Raw genomic sequence first — 26,519 nt, forward strand, 5'->3', positions numbered from 1 at the left:
AATGCATTTATTTTTCACAACTTTATGATTATCTCTATTTTGCAGATAAGAAAATAGCATGGAGACCTTTATGCAGCAAAAAGTACAAAGCTAGGATTCTAACATAGGAAGCCTGAGTCCAGAGCCTGCACTCTTAACCACCAACTTTCACAAACTTTTGACAAAAATGTCAACTCTGTCTTTTCCACATTGTAGTATATGTTATATCATATGTGCAAATTTTTAAAAAAATATTTTATTGATTTTTAGGAAGAGGGAGATTGAAACTTCAATGTGAAAGCAGAACAGAGATCAGCTGCCTCCTGTACACCGTCCCTGGGGGTCAGGCCTGCAACCCAGCCATGTGCCCTGACCCAGAATCAAACCCATCACCTTTTGGTTTATAGGATGACACTCAACCAACTGAGCCATACAGGCGAGGGCTCATATGTGCATATTGTCATATCATGCTTTATCTTGTATTTGCAAATCCCATTTGCATGTTATTTTGTGTATACATGTTCTACTCCACAACTAGGATGTTTTCCAAGGGAAGCCATCTCTTTTATTATATTGTACTAGAGGCCCAATGCATGAAATTCATGCAAGAGTAGGCCTTCCTTCCCCTGGCTGCGGCACTGGCTTCCTTCTGGCACCCAGGACCCTGGCTTCCCTCGCAGCCCCACTTCATCCTGAAGGTCGTCTGGCCTAATTAGCATATTATGCTTTTATTATTATAGATTATTTTACTTTGACTTTGGTGGGGCTTTGTTTTTCTATGCGCCTTCAGTGCTTAGCACGTTTTGGCAAGTATCTAACACATTTCCACACACAGGGTTAAAATAACAAATGCCCCTATTAGTACAGTTTCCTGAAATTGGTTCCCAAGTGACTTCTGAACATTTTGTCACAGGATTAACGGTAACTTGAGGCGCTGTGTGTTATACGGCATCACGTCCAGCCTGTTCTAGGGCTGAGTTAGAGCAAGTTGGAGCTAATAAGGCCCTTCTGAAGGTTGCTGGGGAGCTTCCAGTGACGTGAAGAAATGGCTCAAGGATGTATGTGCCTCCTGTGCTTCTGCTAATTTAGGTTCCGCCACCGAGTCCAATAACCAATTTCAGAGGCGCTGAGAAAGCCCCAGGCTCTCATCACACATGGGGACATGCATCTCCCTGGCTGACAGGCGTCATCCCCCGACTCACTCTATCACGGAAGTTTGCTAATTAGCATCTGTTGACAGCCTAGTGAGGGGCTCTGTGTAATCACGGAAAACCTGAGCTGTGTGCTGAGCTCAGAAGGCCTCCTTTCTGAGAACAGTGGGGAAAGGGTGACGATGGGAGGCAATGGGGCTCTCCAGCAGCCCCCAGAGAGGACACGTGTGCTCTGGAGAGTAGAATTGCGGGTAATTTACAGTAATTTTGAAAAATATTGGAAGTTCGAAGACTTTTATCTTCATGAAAACATGATCGCTTTAACGCTACAGGATTCCTTCTCTGTACAATGGGATTAATGAAATCCATTATCTAGCTTTCATGAGGGATGTTGGAAAGATAATTTTTAAAATGTAATAGAGTGTGTACTGAATGTCTTTGAGAAGTTTCATAGCTGAAAATAATCTATAAATAAAAGTGTTATTACTAAAAATCAATGACATAAAATGGGGACAGATTTCTGTCAACCACAGAAAAGGGGACCTAAAAGGAACTTCTCCTGAATACCATGTCCGAAGTTGTTCTTTCCTGGCACCCAGGGCGTAGAAGTCAGAAATGCTGCTAAACGTCTACAGTCCACATGGCAGTCCCCAAAACAATGGCCCCAAATTTCAGTCCTGCCGAGGGGGCAGGAAACACTGCCCTCAAGACCCCGACTCGATACAGCCCCCTGGGAACTGCAAGCCAGAGGCCCTCTTACTCACAGGTCATTATATTCCAACAGCAAAAGTAAGTCAATGCAAAACATTCAGCAAATGGCTTGTAACCAATCCACTCAAGGTTTCTATTCTCCCTGCTCACAGTGTCTCAGGGGGGAGGGGTTGTCCAGCCCACCCGCACCTGAGTGTGCTCAGTGGGAGGGGCAGACAGCTGAGCCTGGCCTCACTCTCTTCACCTGCTGCTTCCAGGACATCTGCCCAGGTCCCCCAGTCACTGGCTGGGAGATGTCAGAACTCCCTGCAGCCTGCCCCTGGATGAACCCCTAGCCTCCGCCCACCCCTCTCCTCCTCAGCACGGTGGCTTCTTATGTGAGGGAGAAATCAATTTCTGTTCTAAGGGCTAGGGAAATGGCAGTTTCATCTGATACTGAGGATGCCTCTTCTGACCAATGCATTAGACGATGTTTGTCGATGAGAAAGAGCAGGTAGGCTGATGGTCTGCTTCAGTACAAACTCAACAGACAATGAGGACCACGCGTTCACGTTCACCCAGGGTCATTCTGGTTGAGCCTGATGTCACGGCATAACTGCTAATAGCATCCCTTCGGACTCTCAGGCATATCCTGGCTTGGATGATAAAGTGCACAGTCACCCTACTGATATGTTGATATGAAAAGAATCGCTGGCAAGAATAAAACGTGAAAGGGATTCGGGTCAGCAGGTGTGAGCGTGATATGCTGGGCCACCGTTTGTGGGCTGGAAGGCAAGTTCACTTTGGAGCTTCAGTTCCCGGCCAGCAAAGAGGCGTAAGTACCCACATCACTCACGTCTCAGCATGTGAGAGGCACAGAAGATAACAGTGCCCGAAAGAGGGTTGACAGTGAAATGCTGAGCTGCCATCCAGCCATTAATAATAAACTATGAAAGGACAGCATTTTCAGGAATGGAGAGGGAGCCTTTCATGATAAAATCTTCCTTTAAACCCATATATCATCGACTACACCTTTGAATAAAATGTGTCCATGTTAATATTTGATGCATATTACAGACTGGATTATACTTTTTAAAATCGGATCTGGCCTATTAAATGGTATCTCTGGGTGCTGGTGTGAGACTGAATGCCAAGTCGCCCCTAGGAGTCCACAAGCCTTCGCTTCAGAGCAATCCCAACTGTCCTTTCCCACTTTCCAGGGAATTTGGTCCTCGCCCCCTGCTCCTGCTGCCTCTGTCTTCATCTGATTGCACTGGGCGGGCTGGGGAAGAAGCCTTTGGGGAAGCCCATCATTCCGCCCGCCTCCAGCCCTCCATCCCCTGCAGGTCCTGGGTCTGCTGTGGGAGCATCTGCACGCTGCTACCTGCTGAAGAGACTGGCAGAAACCGACACAGTCACTGCCCTCCAGCAACTTACTGAGCGGGAGAAGGAATGGGCACCAAGGACGGCTCAGTAGACACAGAAACACATTTGAACAGAAGATCCATGCCCTAACCGGTTTGGCTCAGTGGATAGAGCGTCTGCCTGTGGACTGAAGAGTCCTAGGTTCGATTCCGGTCAAGGGCATGTACCTTGGCTGCGGGCACATCCCCAGTGGGGGGTGTGCAGGAGGCAGCTGATCGATGTTTCTCACTCATCGATGTTTCTAACTCTCTATCACTCTCCCTTCCTCTCTGTAAAAAATCAATAAAACATATTAAAAAAAAAAAAAGAAGAAGATCCGTGCTGGAGTGGGAGGTAAAACATTCCAACGAGGCCTGAGGGGTCAAAGTAGGTTTCACTGAGTAACATTTGCTCTGAGATCTGAAGGCTGAATAGTCACGGCAGGGAGTGTGGCATGAGGGAGGGAGGTGAGGGGGGTGGGGAGCTGGGCAGAGAAGGGCGTCTACACGGACGTGCAAAGGTCCTGGGAGGACACGGAGGTTCACTGAGGAGAAGGCCGCAGGGCCGAGACAGGAAGCAGCGCACGAGTAAGAAACAAATCGTATGCAAAGAGCTGGCCGCAGCCAGGGTCTGGTCTTTTCAACAGAACTCTGAGGAATCGTGGAAAGGCACGGGGGTGACATGAGTGGACTGTATGTTGAAAGGCAGCTCCGGATGCAAATGATGGCTGAGGTGCAAAACACACTTGAAAGCCATGGCTCCTCGGGCGCTGGATGCACGGTGCAGGCGCCAGTTTCCTCCCCCTTTGCCTCAGGCACATCGCCCCCCACACCCTTTCTCTGCCAGTGTGCTGCCATCACTTCTTTCCTGAGCAGCACTAAGAGTATCCATCAGATTCCTTTAAAATTAGCCGTCTGGTCAGCATGCTCCTTCCTTGTCCACATAGTGGCATTAATGCGATTCTCTATCTCATGTGCTCTTTCTCTAAGCTAGACTTAGTTTAGCAATGATAGGGACCTGTGTACAGCTTTAATGTTTCAGGACCAGGGCAGGCCACCCCAATCCCACAGAGGAAACTGACTACGTTGAATGAAAGTTACTTAATAAGTGGCCAGGGCCAGAGGGGCACCTCGACCCCCTGCCCCTGGGATGCAGGAACCAGTCCCCTGTGAGGGTGCCCTGTGCAGGGCCGAGACACTGGCGCTGCTGAGGGAGAGGGCCACAGCGGCTGAACCGCCTCCACACCCTGTTCGGATGTGCGGCCCGAGCCCTCCTTCTGTTTCCCTTCCTGCCAGTGAGCAGCCGGCCTGACCTTCTTCGACCTGTAAAATCTTCACAAATGTATTCTTTCTTTGCTTAAAATTTAGAGCTGCTTTGATCATTTCTCTGCCATCATTTATGATCTACTGTGTGCTTGTAGTAAATTGCTTTTTCTTCTGTTAACCTGGTCTTACGTCAGTTTTATCATTGGTCCAGCCATAGGGACTCGGGACGGGTAGAGGGGGAGCTCCCCTTTCCCACAGAGCAAGATTTGTTTTTATAGATATGGTATTTTCTAACATTAACAAAATGTAGAATCCAGGTTCAATGATATATAAAGAGGCTACATCAGTATCTTACCTCTTTAAATTTAAATTTTATTAAATAACTAAAATGCATTTTTGTAAGGAGCTTTACATTATAGAAAATATGCTTTAAAAATATTTTTTCTGGTCAGAAAACCAAGATGGTGGCATAGGTAATCACCTACACTTGCTGCCTCTCACAACCACATAAAAATTACAACTAAGAGGCAGAACAACTACCACCCAGAACCTCGGAAAATTCTGGCATCTGGATGTGCTGTTCTTTAAACTGGGAGAGAGATACAAGCTCTTGCTTGCTCTGAACTCCAGTTCCAGGTGAGACTCTGGGGGACCCAGACACATACGGGGAGAAAGTGAACTGTCTGGCATGGGGACAGGAACATGAGGGCAGCTTACTCTTAGAGGTGCTCCCAGCGACCATTGTTTCTGAAAGGGTGTACAGGACGCAGAGAACCAGGGACTTCTCCGGTTCAGGGCAGCCATTGCTGTTTGCTCTGCCCTGGTGATTCCCAGAGAACCCGCCCCACCCAATTTACTTTCAACCCCAACGAAGCTATGCACATCGGCTTTTGCATATGAATGGCCTGTCCTTTCGCCTAAAACAAACTGCAGCTGGGTCAGACATCCCCAGAGTTTCCAAAAGAAGGCCTAATACCTGGCAGCAACAGAGGCCTTGCTTCACAGCTGGGCCTCGTCTGGCACTTCCAAACCCCACACAAAGAAGAGGAATCTGCAGATCTCTCTGCAGCTCCTGCTCAGCGGCCCCAGATAGTGGCTGACCTTGCACCTCCTTGGAGAGCCAAGAGCCAGTGTACCCAGTGGTCAGAGTGAGGCCATAATGAATTACAACTCTTTAGATCCATAAGATACATACTCAAGGGGCAGATTCAGTTAGCACCAAAGCCCCACTGAAGCCAGTCCTTCCCCATAATGGTGTTTCCAGCACAGCTGTTCTCCCATTGTAGACACAACTGGTCCTCACAGCCAATTGGTCTGGGGGCCAATTATTTCCAGTGATACAAACAGCAATCAAGGGTTAACTACAATAAGATTGTGCAAACAGCCCACAAAGGGGTGCACTAAGAGCGTCCACCTCAGGTGACTGGGGAGACTGAGCCACTGGGCCCTATAGGACACCAATCACATAAAACCACTCTATCAACTCAAGGAGACTTAGCAGCTACCCAGCACATAGAAACAAACACAGGGAAGCAGCCAAAATGTGGAGACAAAGAAACAAGTCACAAATAAAAGAAATGGATGAAAGCAAAATACTGGATATAAAGTTCAAACCACGGTTATAAGGTTACTCAAGAATCTTCTAGAAACCTCCAAGAAGTTTAGTGAGACCCTCAAGGATATGAAAAAGGACCAATCAGAAATTAAGCATACACTGACTGAAATAAAGAATAATATACAGAGATCCAACAGCAGATGAGAGGATCCCAAGAATAAAGGCAAAGATTTGAAATACAAAGAAGCAAAAAAAAAAAAAAAAAACCCAACTGGAAAAACAAAAAGAAAAAAGAATCCAAAAATATGAAGATAGTGTAAGGAGTATCTGGGACAACTTCAAGCGTACCAACATCTGAATTATGGGGATGCCAGAAGAAGAGAGAGAGCAAGATATTGAAAAGATATTTGAAGAAATAATGACAGAAAACTTTCCCTACCTGGTGAAAGAAATAGACTTACAAGTCCAGGATGCACAGAGAACCCCAAACAAGAGGAATCTAAAGAGGAGCACACCAAGACACATCATAATTAAAATGCCAATAGCAAAAGACAAAGCTAGAATCTTAAAAGCAGCAAGAGAAAAACAGTTAGTTACCTACAAGGGAATACCCATATGACTGTCAGTTGATTTCTCAACAGAAACTATGCAGGCCAGAAGGGAGTGGCAAGAAATATACAAAGTGATGAATAGCAAGAACCTACAATCAAGTATACTCTACCCACCAAAGCTATCATTCAGAATTGAAGGTCAGATAAAGAGCTTCACAGACAAAAAAAACTAAAGTTCATCACCACCAAACCAGTACTATATGAAATGCTAAAGGGTATTCTCTAAGAAGAGAAAGAAAAAGGTAAAGATAAAAATTATGAACAATAAAGTGACAACAAATACATATCTACCAACAAGTGAATCTAAAAATCAAGTAAATAAAAAATATGAAGAACAGAATAAACTGGTGAATATAATAGAATCAGGGGCATAGAAAGGGAGTGGACTGACAATTCTCAGGGGGGAAGAGAGAGTGGGGGGAGCGGGAAGAGATTGGACAAAAATCTTACACCTATGGACAAGGACAATGGGGGTTGGTAAGGGCATGGGGTAGGGTGGGAACTGGGTGGAGGGGAGCTATGGGGGGAAAAAGAGGAACATTTGTAATAGTCTGAACAATAAAGATTTATTTGAAAATATTTTGTCCATTTCAGAAGAATTTTACAGTTATATTCTGACTTGGATCAAATGCAGCCCACTGTCCTTCTCCACAGAAAGCTGAGGGACCCCCTTGCATATCAAAGGCAGGAAGCCAGTGGCACATTGATAAATTGGGATATCCCTTCTCCCTGTGGTGCAAAGGTGTGCTGCCAACATATGAAAGCAGCTCAATTAACTGAAGGTGGGATGATACCCACAGGTGTGCCACTCCCTTTAGGGGTGCTGGAGGCTGGTCAGGAAGAGCCTCCCTGGCCACATGGTGTGAGCACAGCCCACAATAAAGCCAGGGGAAATAATTGGCCAAGTCCCATCTCCTGAGCAGAGGGAATGGTAAGTCCAAAGCCTGTGAGGTAGGAGTCTGGGAATGGTGGAGGTGCAGTGAGTTCACTATCATCGCCAATGGTCCGAGAGGGCAGAGTGGACACTCAGATGGAGATGAGGGAGTGATGTGGTGGGTGGAGCACTGAAGGAGTGGATGGAAGATAAATCTTATTCTGGGTGAGATGGGAAGGTATTGGAGGGTTAGGAGCACGTTCTCACTGATGTTTCTCAAGGGACTTGTGACAAGAGTGGAAAGGGGAAGACCAGTCAGAGGCTTACTACTGTCCCCCTGAGGCACGGTGGCCAGTGCCAGGTGCCTATGGGTAGAGCTTTCAAAGGTGATTGGTTTTGGGACATACTCAGGGCAAGAAAGGTGATGATGAATTATATTTGGAGTGCCGTGGGGAAGAGGAGAGTCAGGGTTGATGCCTCGGTTATTGATTGAAAAACTGGATAAATGAGGGTTCCATTTATTGGGATGGAAAGTAAGGGGGTGACACAGGTTGGGGTTCAGGAAATCAAGAGTTAGCACTGCGCATGTGAAGCTGAGATATTTATAGCTATCTGAGACAAGATTTATAATCAGTTCCATATATGCATCTGGTCATAAGTTAGGGACTCACTGATGTTTTCAATGTATTTTTTTCCTCATGTAAAAATAGGTTAATTTTTACTTTTTATCTATAAATTAATTACAAAATATCTTCTAAATATTTTCACTTTACTTCAGACTATATTCTTCTCTTTTCTTTGAAAAAGCTATATATGGACATTAGGCATAATTCTGACCACTGCACACGATTCCTGACTCGATAAGAAAGAGTGGGTTCTATTCCTTTGTCAGTCCTGAGAATTCACCTCCTTTTGCTATTTTTCTATCCCTTCTTCCAAAAAAGTAAAAACAGAAAATGAGAAAAATACATGAGCCCCCTAACAACAAGTAGTATAAGTATTGGATTAATCAGGTTCTATAATAAGCTGACAAGTCCAGTGGCAGGAAGTGACCTCGCAGGGTCATCTGCTCATAATTTCCTCCTGGCAGGTCACTGGGTAGTCCTGCCCAGGCCCATAGCTTCTCGCTGAAAGGTCTGCGACCAGTCCCGTCCACGCTCCTGTGCGCCCATGTTCACCTGCCAGGGCATCGCCAGGGGCCTCCTCCTTTCAGAACCTCAGAGGTGTCACCTCCCTCAAGGAAACAGTCTCCTTAGCTCCCCCGGACCTGGCTTTCTCCACCTTCATGTCATCTTCCTTACGCCCCCCCGCCCCATTCGTCCCAAATGTATAAAACGATCCTGCAAAACTGTCCTTCTCCAGAGCATGTCAGTCTCGCTTCCCAGCAGTATCATCAGTTTGGCGCCAGGGAACTCTTACAAACACTCTCTGCAGGTTGGACATTCTTGCACCAGCCGGCACATGGAGCTATTTTATTGTTTTTGCATAACATAGTGTCTCCTGGAAGACAGACGGCGCTTCAAATCAGATCACCTGAAACCCACGGCCTATTTTCCATTTGCTGCCTCTGCTAGGATTGGCGGAGGTAACAAGTATTACAAAGCAAACTCGATCCCAAGTTTAAAGACGTGTAAAGAAAATAAGACTCATATATCTAAAACAATATAAGAACAAAGAAGAAACTACTGTAAATTTTAAATATATAAGCACCGTAAGGGGTTAAACAAGGGCCAGGTGTTACCCCATGCTGGCCTTACACAGGAGGCCCATACCCAGTGCAGCGAGAGATGATGCCAGCATGGGGCATGCAGCTGGCCAGCACCTACCGAGGGGCTGGCCTGCGATGATCCTGGCGTTTTCTCCGGCCACCGCCGCTCTCGCGTGCCGCTCACTCATGTACTGCACGAATGCGTAACCTTTGTGAACTGAGCATCCAACGATCTTCCCATACTTGGAAAAAATGGCTTCAATGTCAACTTTCTTGACAATGGCTGTGTTCAGATTGCCGATGAAAACCCGGGAGTTGATGGACTTGGGGTCATTCTTATTGGTGACGTTGCTGGTCTGTGTTTTGCCAGTCATGGTTGGGTCACCGTGTTTTAATCCTGAAACAAAAATGAAAACAAAAAACAATTAAAAGGTAGTCAGATGGAGTGGACATCACTGGCTCTGAGCAGTTTTTCAATAATGAACCAGGTGATCTCAAATCCCTAAGTATGACTTTTTCTTGAGAAGAAAATTTAGTAGGGTACACTGCATTGCAGTGCAGAAACGCGGGAGAAAACTGCTTATTATCATTAGCATAGTGTTAGAAATGAGCTCCTGATTTCTTTTTCTACAATTGAGCCCTGTATAATGATTCAGCCTTTGTATTTTTAAGTCCATCAATTTTATAGAAGCAAGTTTGAGGAAGAAGCCACCTTATTTTATCAACAACAAAAAAACTCCAACACAGCTATGATGGAATATAGGAACATGACCTCCATTCATGGTTGAGAACATGCATTTTTATATCTACATTTTTTATAACAGGTAGACATATTGTTTATTTCAGACTCAGAACCCTTCTATCGGAAACTAGTGATCCATGCCATTAAATGCTGCATAAGAGGGAAAAAGGCATTAAAAATAAAAAATTCAATAGAAAACTCAATATTAAGAAAACATAAAGAAATGAACCAGAATGAATTCTGTACATCCTCTTTAATTGAACCAATATCACATGTCAGTTCCCACCCCCAGGCCCTCAAAGAAAATTTGCCTGAGTATCTAGTTTTCATCAATGATCAGCAAATTAGTGGACTGGGTATCTGTGTTGAAGTTTCTCCTCTCAACCTCATTTTTTTTTTTTTTTTTTTTTTTTTTATTGCTTAAAGTATTACAAAGGGTATTACATATGTATCCATTTTATCCCCCCGCCCTAGACAGTCCCCTAGCCTCCCCTATCACCCAGTGTCTTATGTCCATTGGTTATGCTTATATGCATGCATACAAGTCCTTTAGTTGATCTCTTACCCCCCTACCTCCTGCCCCCCAACCCTCCCCGGCCTTCCCGCTGCAGCTCGACAATCCGTTTGAGGCAGCTCTGCCTCTGTATCTATTATTGTTCAAAAGTTTATAATGGTCTCTATTGTCCACGAATGAGTGAGATCATGTGGTATTTTTCCTTTATTGACTGGCTTATTTCACTTAGCATAATGCTCTCCAGTTCCATCCATGACGTTGCAAATGGTAAGAGTTCCTTCCTTTTTATAGCAGCATAGTATTCCATCGTGTAGATGTACCACAGTTTTCTAATCCATTCATCTACTGATGGGCACTTAGGCTGTTTCCAGATCTTAGCTATGGTGAATTGTGCTGCTATGAACATAGGGGTGCATATATCCTTTCTGATTGGTGTTTCTGGTTTCTTGGGATATATTCCTAGAAGTGGGATCACAGGGTCAAATGGGAGTTCCATTTTCAGTTTTTTAAGGAAACTCCATACTGTCTTCCATAGTGGCTGCACCAGTCTGCATTCCCACCAGCAGTGCACAAGTGTTCCTTTTTCTCCACATCCTCTCCAGCACTTGTCGTTTGTTGATTTGTTGATGATAGCCAGTCTGACAGGTGTGAGATGGTACCTCATTGCTGTTTTGATTTGCATCTCTCGGATGATTAGTGACTTTGAGCATGTTTTCATATGTCTCTTGGCTTTCTGAATGTCCTCTTTTGAAAGGTGTCTATTTAGGTCCTTTGCCCATTTTTTGATTGGATTGTTTATCTTTCTTTTGTTAAGTTGTATGAGTTCCCTATAAATTTTGGAGATTAGGCCCTTATCAGATATGTCATTGGCAAATATGTTTTCCCACACAGTGGGTTTTCTCGTTGTTTTGTTGATGGTTTCTTTTGCTGTGCAGAAGCTTTTTATTTTGATGTAGTCCCATTTGTTCATTTTTTCTTTAGTTTCAAGTGCCCTAGGAGCTGTATCAGTGAAGAAATTGCTTCGGCATATGTCTGAGATTTTCTTGTCTTTGGATTCTTCTAGAATTTTTATGGTATCCTGTCGTACATTTAAGTCCTTTATCCATTTTGAGTTTATTTTTGTGTATGGTGTATCAACCTCATTTTTAATTCATTTAACGAATGGCTCCTATGTTGCCTAAATACAGCTAGTCTTCCAAAAACTGTTTTGTGAGCCTGGCATAGTGTTTAATTGTGCTTAATTAAGCTCAATGAAACTTTTATTCCTAAGTACTCCAGCACTGCAGCATTGGTTTCCCAGGCTTTGAAAATTCATTCATTCATTTATTCATTCGTTCATTCATTCAGCAATGTTTATTAAGCACCTATTTTTTTTAAAAAATATATTTTATTGATTTTTTACAGAGAGGAAGGGAGAGAGATAGAGAGTTAGAAACATCGATGAGAGAGAAACATCGATCAGCTGCCTCCTGCACATCTCCTACTGGGGATGTGCCCGCAACCCTAGTACATGCCCTTGACCGGAATCGAACCTGGGACCTTTTAGTCCGCGGGCCGACGCTCTATCCACTGAGCCAAACCGGTTTTGGCTAAGCACCTATTTTTAACTGCCTGATATTCCCTCCTAAAGTGCCTGTCAACTTAAAGAAACCAATAGTGAAGCTGAAGTCCCACAAGGACACAGCCTCTGGCATTGACAACCATTGCTGACCATTAGCTAATTGATACATTTTATCAGTGACAAAAATATTTGTATCTGAAGAATCTCTTTTACAGTCTCACAGTTAGAAAAATAATTAAAGTGCCTCATTTAAAAAAATAATTTTAAATGACATTCCTCATTTGAGCATTAAAGTTTGGAAGTGTTAAGGGCATTCGAATTGGATCTGCTAGAAAACTTACTATTCACTGAAACCAGCCACCTCTGAGATCAGGAGCAACGGGGTGACATAAAAATGTTTCCAATTAGACTGCTCCTTATACAGCTCCGGTGATTAAATTTTTACTAAATATTGGACCATCAACATTACATGCCTCCTTATAACGAAGGAGAATGTCATAAATAGTCATTCACACAACAATGAAGAGCATGACATCATTTAAGTAAGAACTCATTGCCGCCTTGCCTTGTTCTCGCTTAGCTACATTGAAGAGGTTTCTTTATGAGTGATGTGAGGCAGTCACGGTTAGGATGGAAAGGATAAAAAGCTGATCATTTGTTTAAAATTTTGTAAACTGAACTATTGCATATCTTAAGACAAATGTTCTGAGAATCAACTGAAACAAGAAAAATCAAGGTGCTTATATGTAATGTAACATTTAGCTTCGTCATATACCCTAGTACACTTTAATCACACTGAGGGAGCAAATTAGACTAAAAGGCCCATTTTTGGGCTCTGGATGGATTGATGGCTACCTGTCTTACCCCTCCAGGCCAAGATCAGTAATATAATCCACAGAACTAAGATTTTGGGTTTGCTTTTATGTGATATTTTTGGAAATACTGTAGAGTATTTCCAAAAATATCACAATTTGTATGGCTAGCATTTAATTTCCTGGACAGGGATGAGTTGGTTAAGGTGCAAACACAAGAACTATTAGATTAGGTCCAATCCATGATCACAGAACCCTGTGTTCATCTTTGACAATGACCTGCATCAGATTTAATATGAGGGCACAGCTGTACTCTCAGTTCTTACTGTAAGTGTCACTGTACCCAGGGGCCATGGGCCACGTTCCTAGAGAGAAGAGAGCTGTGCAGAAAAGACCCCAAAAACCGTCTCAGCAGCCCCGAATTGGTGCTGATGTCTGAGGTATATGCAAGGGTGAACTGCTGAGGCTGGCTACAGATACTGGAAAGCTGTGAGCTGACGGGTTCCGACACACAATGGCCAAGGACATTCAAGTTCCCACCAGCATCAGTGGCGAGTCCAAGTCGGTTCCAGGTGCACAAAGTTAGACGCTGAAGGGCCAGGGCTCGCTAAGGAGGATAAAGGTCCCTACAGTGAGAGGTACTTGGGGAGGCCCCTCATAAACCTCAAAAACAAGTCTCAAGATGGTCAAACTAAACCCAAAGTATCTTAATGTCTACCTGAGCAAAGCATAACACTCTTAAGAAATTATAGCCCAGATACTCAATAGCATAAAATGTAAAATCTTTAGCATCCAATCCAAAACTCCTAGAGACCCTAAGATTCACACAATTGACCCCAAACTAGGGGAGAAATTAAGAAAATGAGAATCAGGTGAAAACTATATTATCAAACTTACAAAAATACACTTGATGGCTACTGTAAGTGATGAAACTCTTCTAAAGAACCAATTTGTGAATTTGAAGTTTTATAAACAGAGAATAAAGATCCAAAATGTGTCATAGTGATAAAACATGGGAAAGAAATAATAAAGAGCACCTGTAACCTATGTGACAAGGGCCAAGCCCTTTAATATACTTGCATGTGGAATATCAAAGGGCCAAAAGTATTTTTTTAAATGGCCCCTAATCTTCCCAATTGGATAAAAGTTATGATCTCACAGATCTCAGACTCTCATTGAGCCCCAATGGGAATAGACAGAGAAAAGCCCAGCCAGACACATCATGACGAGACACCGACACCAGCCATCCAGAGGGAGAGCAGGAGCTCTCGGACATTGGGCAGTGCCTGCATCCTAAGGAAGAAATGCAAACAGTGTGCAGGCAATGCTGCAACTACAGAACAAACGTCAAAGAAAAGTGAGTTATTCAGCAAAAACACAGCTCACCTAAACTTGTCTGTTTTTAAGTTAGATGTTTGAACGGAGCTCGGTTAGGAGTTGGTGGAAGCTGCCCTATAACAGAAGGCACTGTAACCCAGGCTGCTCCACAAAACTTCCTGCAGTGATGGAGACTTTCTACACCTACACCATCCCAAAGGAAGACCATGACCCCATTGACCTTGAGGACCTAGAGGTGGCTAGTGGTTCAGGTAGTGAGTTTTAATTTTACTTCATTAAAATTAAGGCAACATTTCACTGGGTTGCTCCACCCCAAAAGACCAATAGGGCTGTGGTCCTTTGAATCTAATGAACAAAATAAACTGACAAATAAAGTAGATCCAGAGGCATGGAAACATGGAACACACTGAAGAACCTCAGAGGGAAGGGGGGCAGGGTGGGTGGGAAGAGATTAACCAAAGAATTTATATGCACGTATGCATAATCCATGGACACAAACAATAGTGTGGTGAAGGCCTGGGCAGGGCAGAAACTGGGTGGAGGGGCACAATGGGGGAAATGAGGGGGACATCTGTAATACTCTCAACAATAAAGATTATTTATATATATAAATGATACATTATATATATATGTATATATATATATATATATATATATATATATATATATGTATATATATATACACTAGAGGCCCAGTGCACAAAAATTTATGCACTCAGGGGGTCTCTCAGCCCAGCTTGTGCCCTGTCCCAGTCTGGGACCCCTTGGGGGATGACCACCTCCTGGCTTAGGCCTGCTACCTGGGGGATTTGGCTTAAGCTGGCAGTCAGACATCCCTCTGGCAGCCTGGGAGCCCTTGGGGGATGTCCACTTGCCAGTGGGGAGCAGGCCTAAGCTGCAGTCGGAAATCCTTTGCAGGAGAGGCTCCCACCACCACCGCTGTGCTGGCAGCCATCAGCCTGGCTTGTGGCTGAGCAGAGCTCCCCTGTGAGAGCCCACTGACCACCAGGGGGCAGCTCCTGCATTGAGCATCTGCCCCTGGTGGTCAGTGTCTGTCATAATGACCAGTCATTCCCAGTCGTTCTGCTGTTAGGGTCAATTTGCATATTACCCTTTTATTATATAGGATAGAGGCCTGGTGCATGGGTGGGGGCCAGCTGGTTTGCCATGAAGGGTGTCCTGGATCAGGGTAGGGGTCCCACTGGGGTGCCTGGCCAGCCTGGGTGAGGGGCTGATGGCTGTTTTCAGGCTGGCCCTCCAATGGAGACCCTCACCCCATGAGGGTGTGGCCATTCTGGGTGAGGGGCTGATGGCTGTTTGCAGGCTGGCCACAGCCCCCAGCCACCAAAGTTCCCAGTGGAGGCTGGCTGGAAGCAGGTATCTGGGATTTATTTATCTTCTATAATTGAAACTTTGTTGCCTTGAGAGGAGGCCACAGCTGGCCAGGGCAGGTGGGAAACTTGGCTTCCTCCATCGCCAGGGCAACCAAGCCTCCTGCTGGCTCCAGCTCCATGGCTGCGGCTGCCATCTTGGTTGGGTTAATTTGCATATAGTCACTCTGATTGGCTGGTGGGTGTGGCTTGGGCATAGCAGAGGTGCAGTCAATTTGCATGTTGCTCTTTTATTATATATACTAGAGGCCCGATGCACAAAAATTTGTGCACTCCGGGGGGGGGGAGGCATCCCTCAGGCCGGCCTGTGCCCTCTCTGTCTGGGAACCCTTGGGAGATAATGACCTGCTGGCTTAGGCCTGCTCCTGGGTGGCAATGGGCAGGCCTAATCCCTAGGTGCAGCCCCTGGTTGGGCTCAGAGCAGGGCCAATAGGGGAGTTGGGGCGCCGCCCCCTGTCATGCACAGAGCAGGGCGGATTGGGAGGTTGTGATGCCACCCTCAGTCACGCTCAGGGTAGGGCTGATTGGGGGGTTGGGGAACTGCCCCCTGTCACACTCAAGGCAGAGTCGATGGGGAGGTTGTGGCGCCACCCCCTGTCACGCACAGAGCAGGGCCAATCAAGGTGTTGGGACACTGCCCCCTGTCACGCACAAAGCAGGGCCAATCAGGGGGTTGGGGAGCTCCCCCCAGTCATGCACAGAGCAGGGCCCATCAGGGGGTTGAGGAGCTCCCCCCGTCACTCACAGAGTAGGGCCGATATGGGAGTTGGCACACCCCCCCCCCCCGTCACACACAGAGCAGGGCGGATCAGGGGGTTGGGGCGCCGCCACTGTCACACTCAGGGCAGGGCCGATGGAGAGGTTATGGCTCTACCCCATCACACACAGAGCAGGGCCCATCGGGGGGGCGGGGGGTTGGGGCGCTGCCCTCTATCACCCACAGAGCAGGGCTGATCATGGGGTTGGGGCGCCTTCCCCTGTCACGAACAGAGCAGGGTGGATAGGGAGGTTGTGGCCCCGCCCCCTGTCACACACAGAGCCACAGGGCGATCAGGGGGTTTGGGCACTGCCCCCTGTCACGCTGATCCCGGTGCTGGGAGGCCTTGTGGCTCCGCTGATCCCAGTGCTGGGAGGCATATTACCCTTTTACTATATAGGATAGAGGCCTGGTGCATGGGTGGGGGCTGGCTGGTTTGCCCTGAAGGGTGTCCTGGATCAGGGTGGGGGTCCCCACTGGGGTGCCTGGCCAGCCTGGGTGAGGGGATGATGGCTGTTTGCTGGTCACACCCCCTTCAGGGTGGGGGTCCCCACTGGGGTGCCTGGCCAGTCTGGGTGAGGGGCTGAGGGCTGTTTTCAGGCTGGGACTGAAGCTCCCAACTGCTCCTTTCTTTCTTTTTTTTCTTTTTTTATTCTGGGCCATCTTTAGCTCTGAGGCTCCAGCTCTTAGGCCTCGGCTGCTGAAAGCAGGTATCTGGTTTGTTTTGGTTCTCGAAACTTTGTATCAACTCCAGCTCTGAGATCCCAGCCGGCTGAAAGCTGGTTTCTGGAGTTTTGTTTAGGGTCTGTATTTGTTACAATGTTTGAAACTGCAGGCTCAGAGGCCTGCAGTGGCAGGCGGGGAACGTTGGAGTCCTCCATCACTGAAGCAAGCAAGCCTCATGTTAGTTTCAAGCTGCCTGGCTGCCAGCCGCCATCTTGGCTGACAGCTAATTTGCATATTGCCCTGATTAGCCAATGGGAAGGGTAGCGGTCGTACACCAATTACCATGTTTCTCTTTTATTAGTATATATATATATATATATATATATATATATATATATATATATATATATATATATAATGTAAACCAGAAATAATTTGGCTCTTTATGTATGTTTTTGGTCCCCAAAACTTATGAACGATATGATGGTATTAGATATAATTCAGAAAAATACCAAATAAAAATTTCAAGTAGCTGCCATCTGAGGAATAATTTACAAGTGGGGTTTTCATTATGGGAATATCAGACTGAGATGATGAATGCTCAGTAAAATAAAAAAAGAATATGTTTTGAATAAATACAGCTTTTTTCTTTGTGTTTGAGATTCCCACCCTTGAATCTAAAAGAGGTAATTATGAAATAAAGGCAAGGTTAAAATGGGCTTTAGAGAAAACATTTTTGGAGAGAAATTAACAGGGCAGTATATCCTACCCTTCTCTTAATTTAAGCAGTCGTGAATTTCTGATTTAAATTTTAGATTCACTCAGACACTCCTACTGAACAAAGAATGAGCAACAAAAATAACAACTACAACAGTGTGAAATGCCCAAGTGTTCAAGAAAGTCAACCAAACAATATAATACACTAGAGGCCCGGTGCATGAAAATCATGCAAGGGTAGGGTCCCTAGTCCTGGTCAGAGATCAGGACTGATCTGTGGGCTGACCAGCAGGGCGACTGGGGGGGCCCTGCTGGCACCCACTTTGGCTGGCCTGGGGCCTGCAGGCTGGGGGCAGCTCCTGCATTGAGTGTCTGCCCCCTTTTGGCCAGTGTGCATCATAGTGAACGGTCGTTTCACCGGTCGTTCCGCTGTTTGGTTGATTTGCATATTAGGCTTTTATTATATAGGATACTACATTCTAGAACCTGATAAAATGTTAAAGGAATAAAAATGAATAAAATAGAACAGTTGTACCCTAAACATTATCACCTGAGGTCTGCAGCCAGCAGTCACATAAGTGCTATAATATAAGGTACAATCTGGCAAATGCTGCAAAATATACAGAACTGTAATTTCTCAAAATAGAACATCCATTTGAGGAGAACAGATAACACTTCTTAAACAGATGATATTTGAATTAATCTTTAAAATATATTGTAAGAATTCAATTGCCATATTGTAAATTTCTCAGCATGCTCAAGAAGATAGTTTTTCTAATATTTTAAACTCATCTAAATGTACTTGAATAAATTTTTTTAATAAAAGAAGTTGGTATACTATTTGTTTCGAATCGTATTTAGAAATAAAGGGGAAAACTGTCCTGCAATAAACAAATGCGTGCAAGTATCTCTTTTTGGATAAAATAAACCAAAGGAATATTTTAAAAGTCTGAATTTATTCTTAAGAAAACCGTCTACAATTTAGAAAGATAGAACTTATATCTACCTGAGCAATGACACTTCTTCAAGAGATCTTATGCATCATAAATATTATTTTGTAAAGAAATTTTCCTGATGCCATTTTTCATGGGAAGTCACCAAGTATATTTGGTTTGGAATAAAAATAAATATTGCAATTAAGATGAAGATTCAATCTTGAGCCTCAAACTGCTTCCTAAAGTAAGCCAAATTTAGCTTCTTTAAAAGTACAGTTTTTAGGGAATATGGACACATGAAAGGTAATACATACACATAAGGAAGGAAAAAAAAAAACACATGTAAGGCCAACTGAAGACAATTACTGTACTATTAAAATGCCGTATTTTCTCTGCCATTTCTTTTTAGTTCGTAGGAAAAAAAAGTTGTAAGTTAGAAAAAAAGTAATTATAATCTACACACCAAGTTCCACTACCTATCATTTGAATACACATTTTATTTTGTTCTGAAATAATCTTATTGAATATAACTTAGATAGTGGTATTGGAATAAAACTATGGTGCCACTTTGTTCATTCGCTTGATGAGCATTTAGCTCGTTTCCAACTTTTTCAGTTTGCAAAAGTATCCCAGAAGAACATTTTAATAGACTTGTAAGGATACATTCCCAGTCCTGAAATTCCTTTGGGGAAACCCTCTAGTTTAACTAAGGATCCTCAGCTATTTCCCAGGAAGTTCCAACCCTTCCAATCCCACCAGCAGAGGGGGTTTCAGCAAACACAGGTGGTTGTGGCTCCTCCCTCATGTACATTCAGTGTTTTCTGACTCATCAGGTTGAATAGGAGAGATGGGCAGACCGTAAACTTAATGGGAGAAGGCGGCTGGGATCTGCCATCCTGAGTGGAGTTTGCTTACAAAGTCAGCCAGGCTGGTAATAACAGAAACAGCACAATTCCCTTGTATTCAGAGAAAAATGAATTTGTGTTGGGAGCTTCCCAGGCATAGCTCCAAAGTCATTATTATTTAAAAATGTAATAAAAGCGATTCTAGTTTCCTTTGTTAAATGCACTTGATTACATCTACAGATTCTATTTTAATATGTTGGGGTGCTACAACAGTATGTGGCCAATGTTTATTAAAAATGTAATGGTTGATTAAAAAGAAATTAAAAAGAGCATATTAGAATTATTGCCTTTCCGCAGCCTTTCTGTTTCAAAATTCAGTTACTACAACTATAAATAACATGCAGAGCAAAGGTGGAAGTTCTAACACATAAAGTTCTTGAAAATATATGAATCAAATCATTCTTTATACTTTTATAGAACTATGCACCTCAGACACTGAATATAGGGTTGCAATAACAGCACCAACAACCTAAAAACTAAATTTCCATTTTCTTTTTAAATTAACTAACTCATTTGTATGTAAAAAATGTAAAGATATAAAATAATTTGCTATAAATTAGGACCCATTGATAATAAAACATGATAAATTTTACAGAAAGTTGATTAATATGAGTGATTTTAGAAAGAAAAATAATTTAAAATATCACTTCATAGGATGTAGAGAGATTTAAAAATTAGGGAAATGATAGTATTTTATTCAATAGCTCCAGGTAGAACATAAATGTGAAATAAAATTAGTTAAGCAACAGAAAAATAAAATTACTATGTAAAAATATGAATATCATTCATTTTGTAAAGCAAACAATGCTAGCTAAAATGTCTTAAAAGTAGTGGTTAATAGAATCATTATCTACAAAGAAATAAGTGTTTTCTACCTGAAGATTAAGATTACATCTTTGAAGAGCAAAAGTACATCAATATAAATTCACAGGTATAGACAATGGAACAACCATGGTGACAAAATGTTAATGATTTTTTATTGATTATTATAAACATAAAATTGAAAATCAATGAATATTGGTCAGTCAACATTTCAAACTTAATTAAGAATTTGAGCTATTAATCAACATTTGTGTTAAAATCACTTTGAAAAATGTAAATTAGTAAATGAAATTTTATAAACAAGGAATGACATGTGTTAAAACATCTCTTGGGAAATGTTTAACAATGGGCTGCAGATCCAACCACTATCTGGCAAAGGGTTATGGTCTCCAAGGGACCGCCACCTGGGTTTGTGAGGGTCAGACACATCCATGTGGAAATTGTGATCAATCTGGAAGACGCTGCTACAGTCTAAGCTTCAAGAGTAAAGAAGGAAACACATAATCAGCAAATCCTTCCTTTGTTCATGCATTAGTCAACTCAGGTTGTTATAACAAAACTAGAGGCCCCATGCACAAAAATTATTGCACTGAGGGGGGCCCTCAGCCTGGCCTGCCCCCTCTCACAGTCCAGGAGCCCTCAGGGGATGTCCTACTGAAGGCTTAGGCCCTCTGTGAGAGGCAACCAGCAGATTAGGGGAAGGCGCTGCCCTCATCACCCCACTGCTGCTGCTGCCACTGCTGCCACTGCTGGCAGCTGCAGCTGCCTGAGCCCTGGCCCTCACAGCCACCATGCTGTCTGAGCTCCAGCCCTCACAGCCGCAGAGCCACTGCGGCTTTGTCCAGAAGACATCTGGTCTAATTAGCATATTACCCTTTTATTAGTTTAGACTAGAGGCCCATTGAATGAAGAGATTCATGCAATAGGCATTCATTCCCCTGCCTGTCGGCACAGTTTTCCTCTGGCACCTGGGACTCAGGCCTTCGCTCCGGCTGCAGTGGAGAAGCCACGCCTCAAGGCTCCTCCACTCTGGCTGCAGCAGAGAAGCCAAGCTTCTTCAGTCTTCAGTTGTCTTCAGTCTTTGCTCCGCACCTGCATATGCACTTTGTTGTGTTAATTTGCATACTCATACTGATTGGCTGGTGGGTGTAGCAGAGTGACACCAATTTGCATGTTTCTCTTTTATTAGTGTAGATAGACCAGCCTGAGTGACTTCAAGAGTGACAGTTACTTCTCAAAGTCCTGGAGGCTGGACATCCACCATTGAGGTGCCACCCGATAGAGTTCCTGGGAAAGTTTTCTTCTGGCTTGCAGATGGCCTCCTTCTCATTGTGTCCTTCAGGCATTATCAGGAGAGAGAAAGACAGATCCCGGGCCTCTCTTCCTTTCTTATAAGGACACTGATGTCATCCTGGGAGCACCCCCCCATGACCTCAGCTAACCCCAATTACTTCCCGGAGACCCCTCTCCAAATGACACTACATTGGGAGTTAGGGACTCAACATATACACTTAGAGGGGACATAACGTGGTCCACAAGCCCAGATCATCCTCGTGGGCTTGGAGTTTGGGAGCATGAAATGATCTTCCTCTGAACCCTTATGACGCTGGGACTGATCTGATATCTATCATTCCGTATCCTGTAACCATTAACTGTCCAATCACTAAGTTCAATTTAAAAGCGACATTGTTTCAAATAAGGAATAACAATCAACTTTATTTTAAAACATATTTTATTGATTTTTTACAGAGAGGAAGGGAGAGTTAGAAACATCGATGAGAGAGAAACATTAATCAGCTGCCTCCTGCATGCCTCCCACTGGGGATGTGCCCTCAACCAAGGTACATGTCCTTGACTGGAATCGAACCTGGGACCTTTCATTCCACAGGTTGACGCTCTATCCACTGAGCCAAACCAGTCAGGGCATGATCAACTTTAATATAAAAACAAGAAGATTCCAAGAGATCAAAACATATGGTGGTAAAACTCAAAAGAGAACTTCATGGGGTGATCCTAAAGTATACTCATAGAATGTGAGCAAACTGATATAATCCTAGGAAACTTACTGCATTTGAAATTCTTAAAATTTCTATTCTTAAATTTGCAAAATAGAACAGTGACTCAAAATAGAACAGTGAGTCAACGCCGACTGTAATTATGCTCCCAAGATAACTTTCCACTGGTCAACATGACTCAGAAGAAGATTTTTCTGAGCTATACAGAGAAGTCAAATCAACAAAAAATAGACTCTTCCTACTCGAAGTGGGGAGATCGGTTAATCAGGTTAGTTCCCACTTGCATCTTGGGAAATGGAACAATTAAGGCATGTGCTTCCTCTGAGGCACTGGAGACACTGTGGTTGGTGCTGTCAGGGCTTGGGCACCAAGGACGGACACAGCCCTGCGGCGCTGACTGCACTGGGACTGTCACTTAGCAGAGGCCCTGGACAACGGAGCACCGTTATCTTGGACTGTGACTGGCCAAGTACACCCTGCAGATACCAAAACCTATTGGGAGAGATCCCTTCTTGGGCTGGGACCAGCATCAGAATGCAGCAGGAGCAAGTAGTCTGTGCCACCTCATCCATCATCACCTGATCCTGGAATATATATGTATATATATATATATATATATATATATATATATATATATAATTATTATTATTATTATTGATTTCAGAGCACAAGGGAGAGGGAGAGATAGAAACATCAATGATGAGAGAGAACCATTGATCAGCTGCCTCCTGTATGCCCCACACTAGGAATTGAGCCTGCAACCCAGGCATGTGCCCTGACTGGGAAATGAACTGTGACCTCCTGGTTCATAGGTCAACGCTCAACCACTGAGCCATGCTGGTCAGACTGATCTTTCTGTTTTTAATGCCTGTTGTAAACATCACTAAAAGGAACTCCATTTAGGATATTTGAATTTTAAAAGGCAGTCTATAAATTATTAAAATGATCTCAAAAGTAGTTCTGCAACTTTATATTTAACAAGCATGGAGCACTTATCCTGCCTGCCATTAATTTAAGTGCTTATTAAATATTCATTCACTTACAGTAGTAAGAAGAGAGTTCCTCTTTTTTCCTTAATTTCCTCTGGGATTGGGACTATTTACAGAAATGTGTCCCAAGTCACTTGCAGAAGACAGCAACCCCTAGTGCCCCAGGATCTTCACTGACGAACTGCCATGTGACCCTGAAGGGAGCAGGCACAGCTGCTAGACTAGCAGTTCTCAACCTCTGGGTCGCGACCCCTTTTGGGAGCCGAACGACCCTTTCACAGGGGTCTCCTAAGACCATCGGAAAACACATATATAATCACATATTGTTTTTGTGATTAATCACTAGGCTTTAATTATGTTCAGTTTGTAACAATGAAAATACATCCTGCATATCAGATATTTACATGACGATTCATAACAGCAGCAAAATTACAGTTATGAAGTAGCAATGAGAATAATTTTATGGTTGGGGGTCACCACAACATGAGGAACTGTGTTAAAGGGTCGTGGCGTTAGGAAGGTTGGGAACCACTGTGCTAGACCTTGGTTCTATGAAGGGCGGGTATCCTGAGAACGCTTGAGACTGTGCTGGTAATTTCCCTCAGAGATTATAAGATCTATCCACTGACCAGCTCCAACTCGTTTCCCTAAAATCCTATAACATGGAGCAGAAAGCATCTAACTTTGCATTCTTCTCCTCTCTGAGACACACAATGATATGGAACCAGCAGTTCATGTTAATGCAGTTTGATAAGGTGACAGGAGAGTCAGAGCACAGTCATCACCACACTCCCTTCTTTTTTCCGTCGCAGTTACCATTGGTGTTTACTATACTGTTTAGGCTGAAAGCAATGGCAGCTAAAGTAAAACCCTGACGTAGGACTCATTTCTGTTCCATAAAGACATTTCATTTGGGGGGAAGGGAGAGGAGGTAAAACTGTAACTGCATTAGGAAACCACAATTACATTGTTTAATTTGGTCTTTTAGAACTTCCATAAAGTACACAACTCATCTCTTGTCAAATCGGTACAGAGACAATGAATTCAAGTCACAGCTTCAGTTTCAGCTGTCGTGTGAGTAGGACTGCCCAGGCCTCCTGGGCCCTGCCAGCTCTTCCCAGAAACGTGGTCTACTCCCGGAGTGCTACTGCATGAGGGAATTTTGAGGTCTATATTTTTTCTGTCAACTTTCCCATCCCTCATAAAGAATGTGCTAAACAAATGTAATTTTAAAAATGTATCTTTATTGTTGAAAGTATTACAGACATCCCCCTCAACCCATTGACCCCGGCCCCTGCCCATCCTCCCAGGCCTTCAGCCCACTGTGGCCAGGACACTCCCTCTAACTGAGGCCGTGAGTCCGGCCTGGAGGAGCGCGCAGAGGATTCTCCGCTGTGTTTGCCCATGGCTTCCAGGGAACTCACCCTGGCTCCACATGCCTCTACTGAATAAAACACTTGTCCCCAAAGTTAAACGCTCAGGTCGCTTAGAGCTAACTGCGGAGGCAAAGCTGCGGTGCCCACAGGGAAGTCCGCTCACTCCCAGTGAAGGGTCCCCTCCACTCTGGTCTTCTTCCAACTGTCAGTCAGGGCTGTTCCCAGGGAGGGCCGTTCGGACCACTGAGTGGTCAGGAGGCATCTGAGGTGTCCGCAGAGAGGAGCAGCCTTCAGGCATTATCTGTGCTGCTTTGAGAAGCCTGGCCCTACAGTCAAAGGTCTAAAACCTGGGAGGCATGTCCTCTCCTACAATATACTTAAGTGCCCCTTGGTGGGTGCAGTGCTGAATGCCTTGTCACTTACTGGGATGTCTAGGGTTGCATTGAGTAGCTATAAAAATGACATAGTGAGCCCTAACATGTTTGGCTCAGTGGATAGAGCGTCAGCCTGCGGACTCAAGGGTCCCAGGTTCAATTCCGGTCAAGGGCATGTACCTTGGTTGCGGGCACATCCCCAGTAGGATGTGTGCAGGAGGCAGCTGATTAATGTTTCTCTCTCATTGATGTTTCTAACTCTCTATCCCTCTCCCCTCCTCTCTGTAAAAAATCAATAAAAAATATTTTTAAAAAATGACATAGTGAAAATGCCTATTGTATGTCTGGATCCAATAAAAGTCCTATTTGCCAATTCCTCAAGCTCCACCCATGAAGGAAGATGCATGCTATCAATGAACGCGTCTGCAATCCATGTATTGCTAACAACGGACTCAGAACATAGCTTCTTTTTGGTGGCACATATCCTATCTCTGTTGACACAATAGGCTATGATGATATCCAAGACCTCCTAACTCTCCCCTCCCCTTTGCTATGGGTGGCAGAATCTTCACAAAAGACGAGAAAACTCATACAGTGGAGAAATGTCAAGTTATGGGTGCCCCTTTCTGAGTAAGAGCAATGTGGTTATTATTAATGCTCACCCTTAAGTTAAGATTGTTAAGATCTTACCCCAGAAATAACAGTAAGGACAGGGTTGACTATAGGTGTGAGATAACGATGCCACTCAAATATGTGAATTCACTAAGCACCTGTGGCCTCCACAGACATGGCCCTAGGCCAGTGATGGCGAACCTATGACACGCGTGTCAGAGGTGACACGCGAACTTATTTTTTTGGTTGATTTTTCTTTGTTAAATGACATTTAAATATATAAAATAAATATCAAAATACAAGTCTTTGTTTTACTATGGTTGCAAATATCAAAAAATTTCTATATGTGACATGGCACCAGAGTTAAGTTAGGGTTTTTCAAAATGCTGACACGCCGAGCTCAAAAGGTTCGCCATCACTGCCCTAGGCCTTCACAGTGGCATCTCTGGCAGGGCCCGTCAGACTTGGGGAGGAAGCTCCCGTGGTTTCCAGAGTGCTGTCCTTCCATTAGACCCGAGGTCCCGCCTCGGCTCTGGCCGTTTCTAGGTCAGTCACTGAGCAGCTGCTTATGCTCTCTGATACTCGGTTTCCTACCTGTACTTCCAGAATACTAACAGAAATTACTCATACATGACTGGTAAGAGGCTTAAATGAGATGCAGCAAAGCACTAACCTCTGTATTTGGCACAGGAATTGTTAGTGGAGCTATTACTCGGGATACACGGAGAGGTTAGAAGTGTTGCCCTCCACTGTTCT

At 44.1% G+C, this 26,519-nt stretch overlaps 2 protein-coding genes across 2 annotated transcripts in view; one reads left to right on the forward strand and one right to left on the reverse strand.

The window, feature by feature from the left end:
• Positions 1-26,519, reverse strand: part of RALYL (RALY RNA binding protein like) — a 585,850-nt gene that overhangs the window by 278,240 nt on the left and 281,091 nt on the right. The window contains exon 2 of the mRNA XM_059673043.1: positions 9,356-9,634. Coding sequence (XP_059529026.1) covers positions 9,356-9,611 — 256 coding nt within the window. The 5' untranslated portion in view covers positions 9,612-9,634. The remainder of the gene's footprint in view (positions 1-9,355; positions 9,635-26,519) is intronic.
• The window catches only part of LOC132220098 (glycolipid transfer protein-like), a 182,451-nt gene continuing 170,302 nt past the window's right edge, over positions 14,371-26,519 (forward strand). Inside the window, exon 1 of the mRNA XM_059673044.1 lies at positions 14,371-14,455. Coding sequence (XP_059529027.1) covers positions 14,371-14,455 — 85 coding nt within the window. The remainder of the gene's footprint in view (positions 14,456-26,519) is intronic.

This window comes from Myotis daubentonii, chromosome 17 (assembly GCF_963259705.1).
Source record: "Myotis daubentonii chromosome 17, mMyoDau2.1, whole genome shotgun sequence".
NCBI classification, from domain to species: Eukaryota; Metazoa; Chordata; class Mammalia; order Chiroptera; family Vespertilionidae; genus Myotis; species Myotis daubentonii.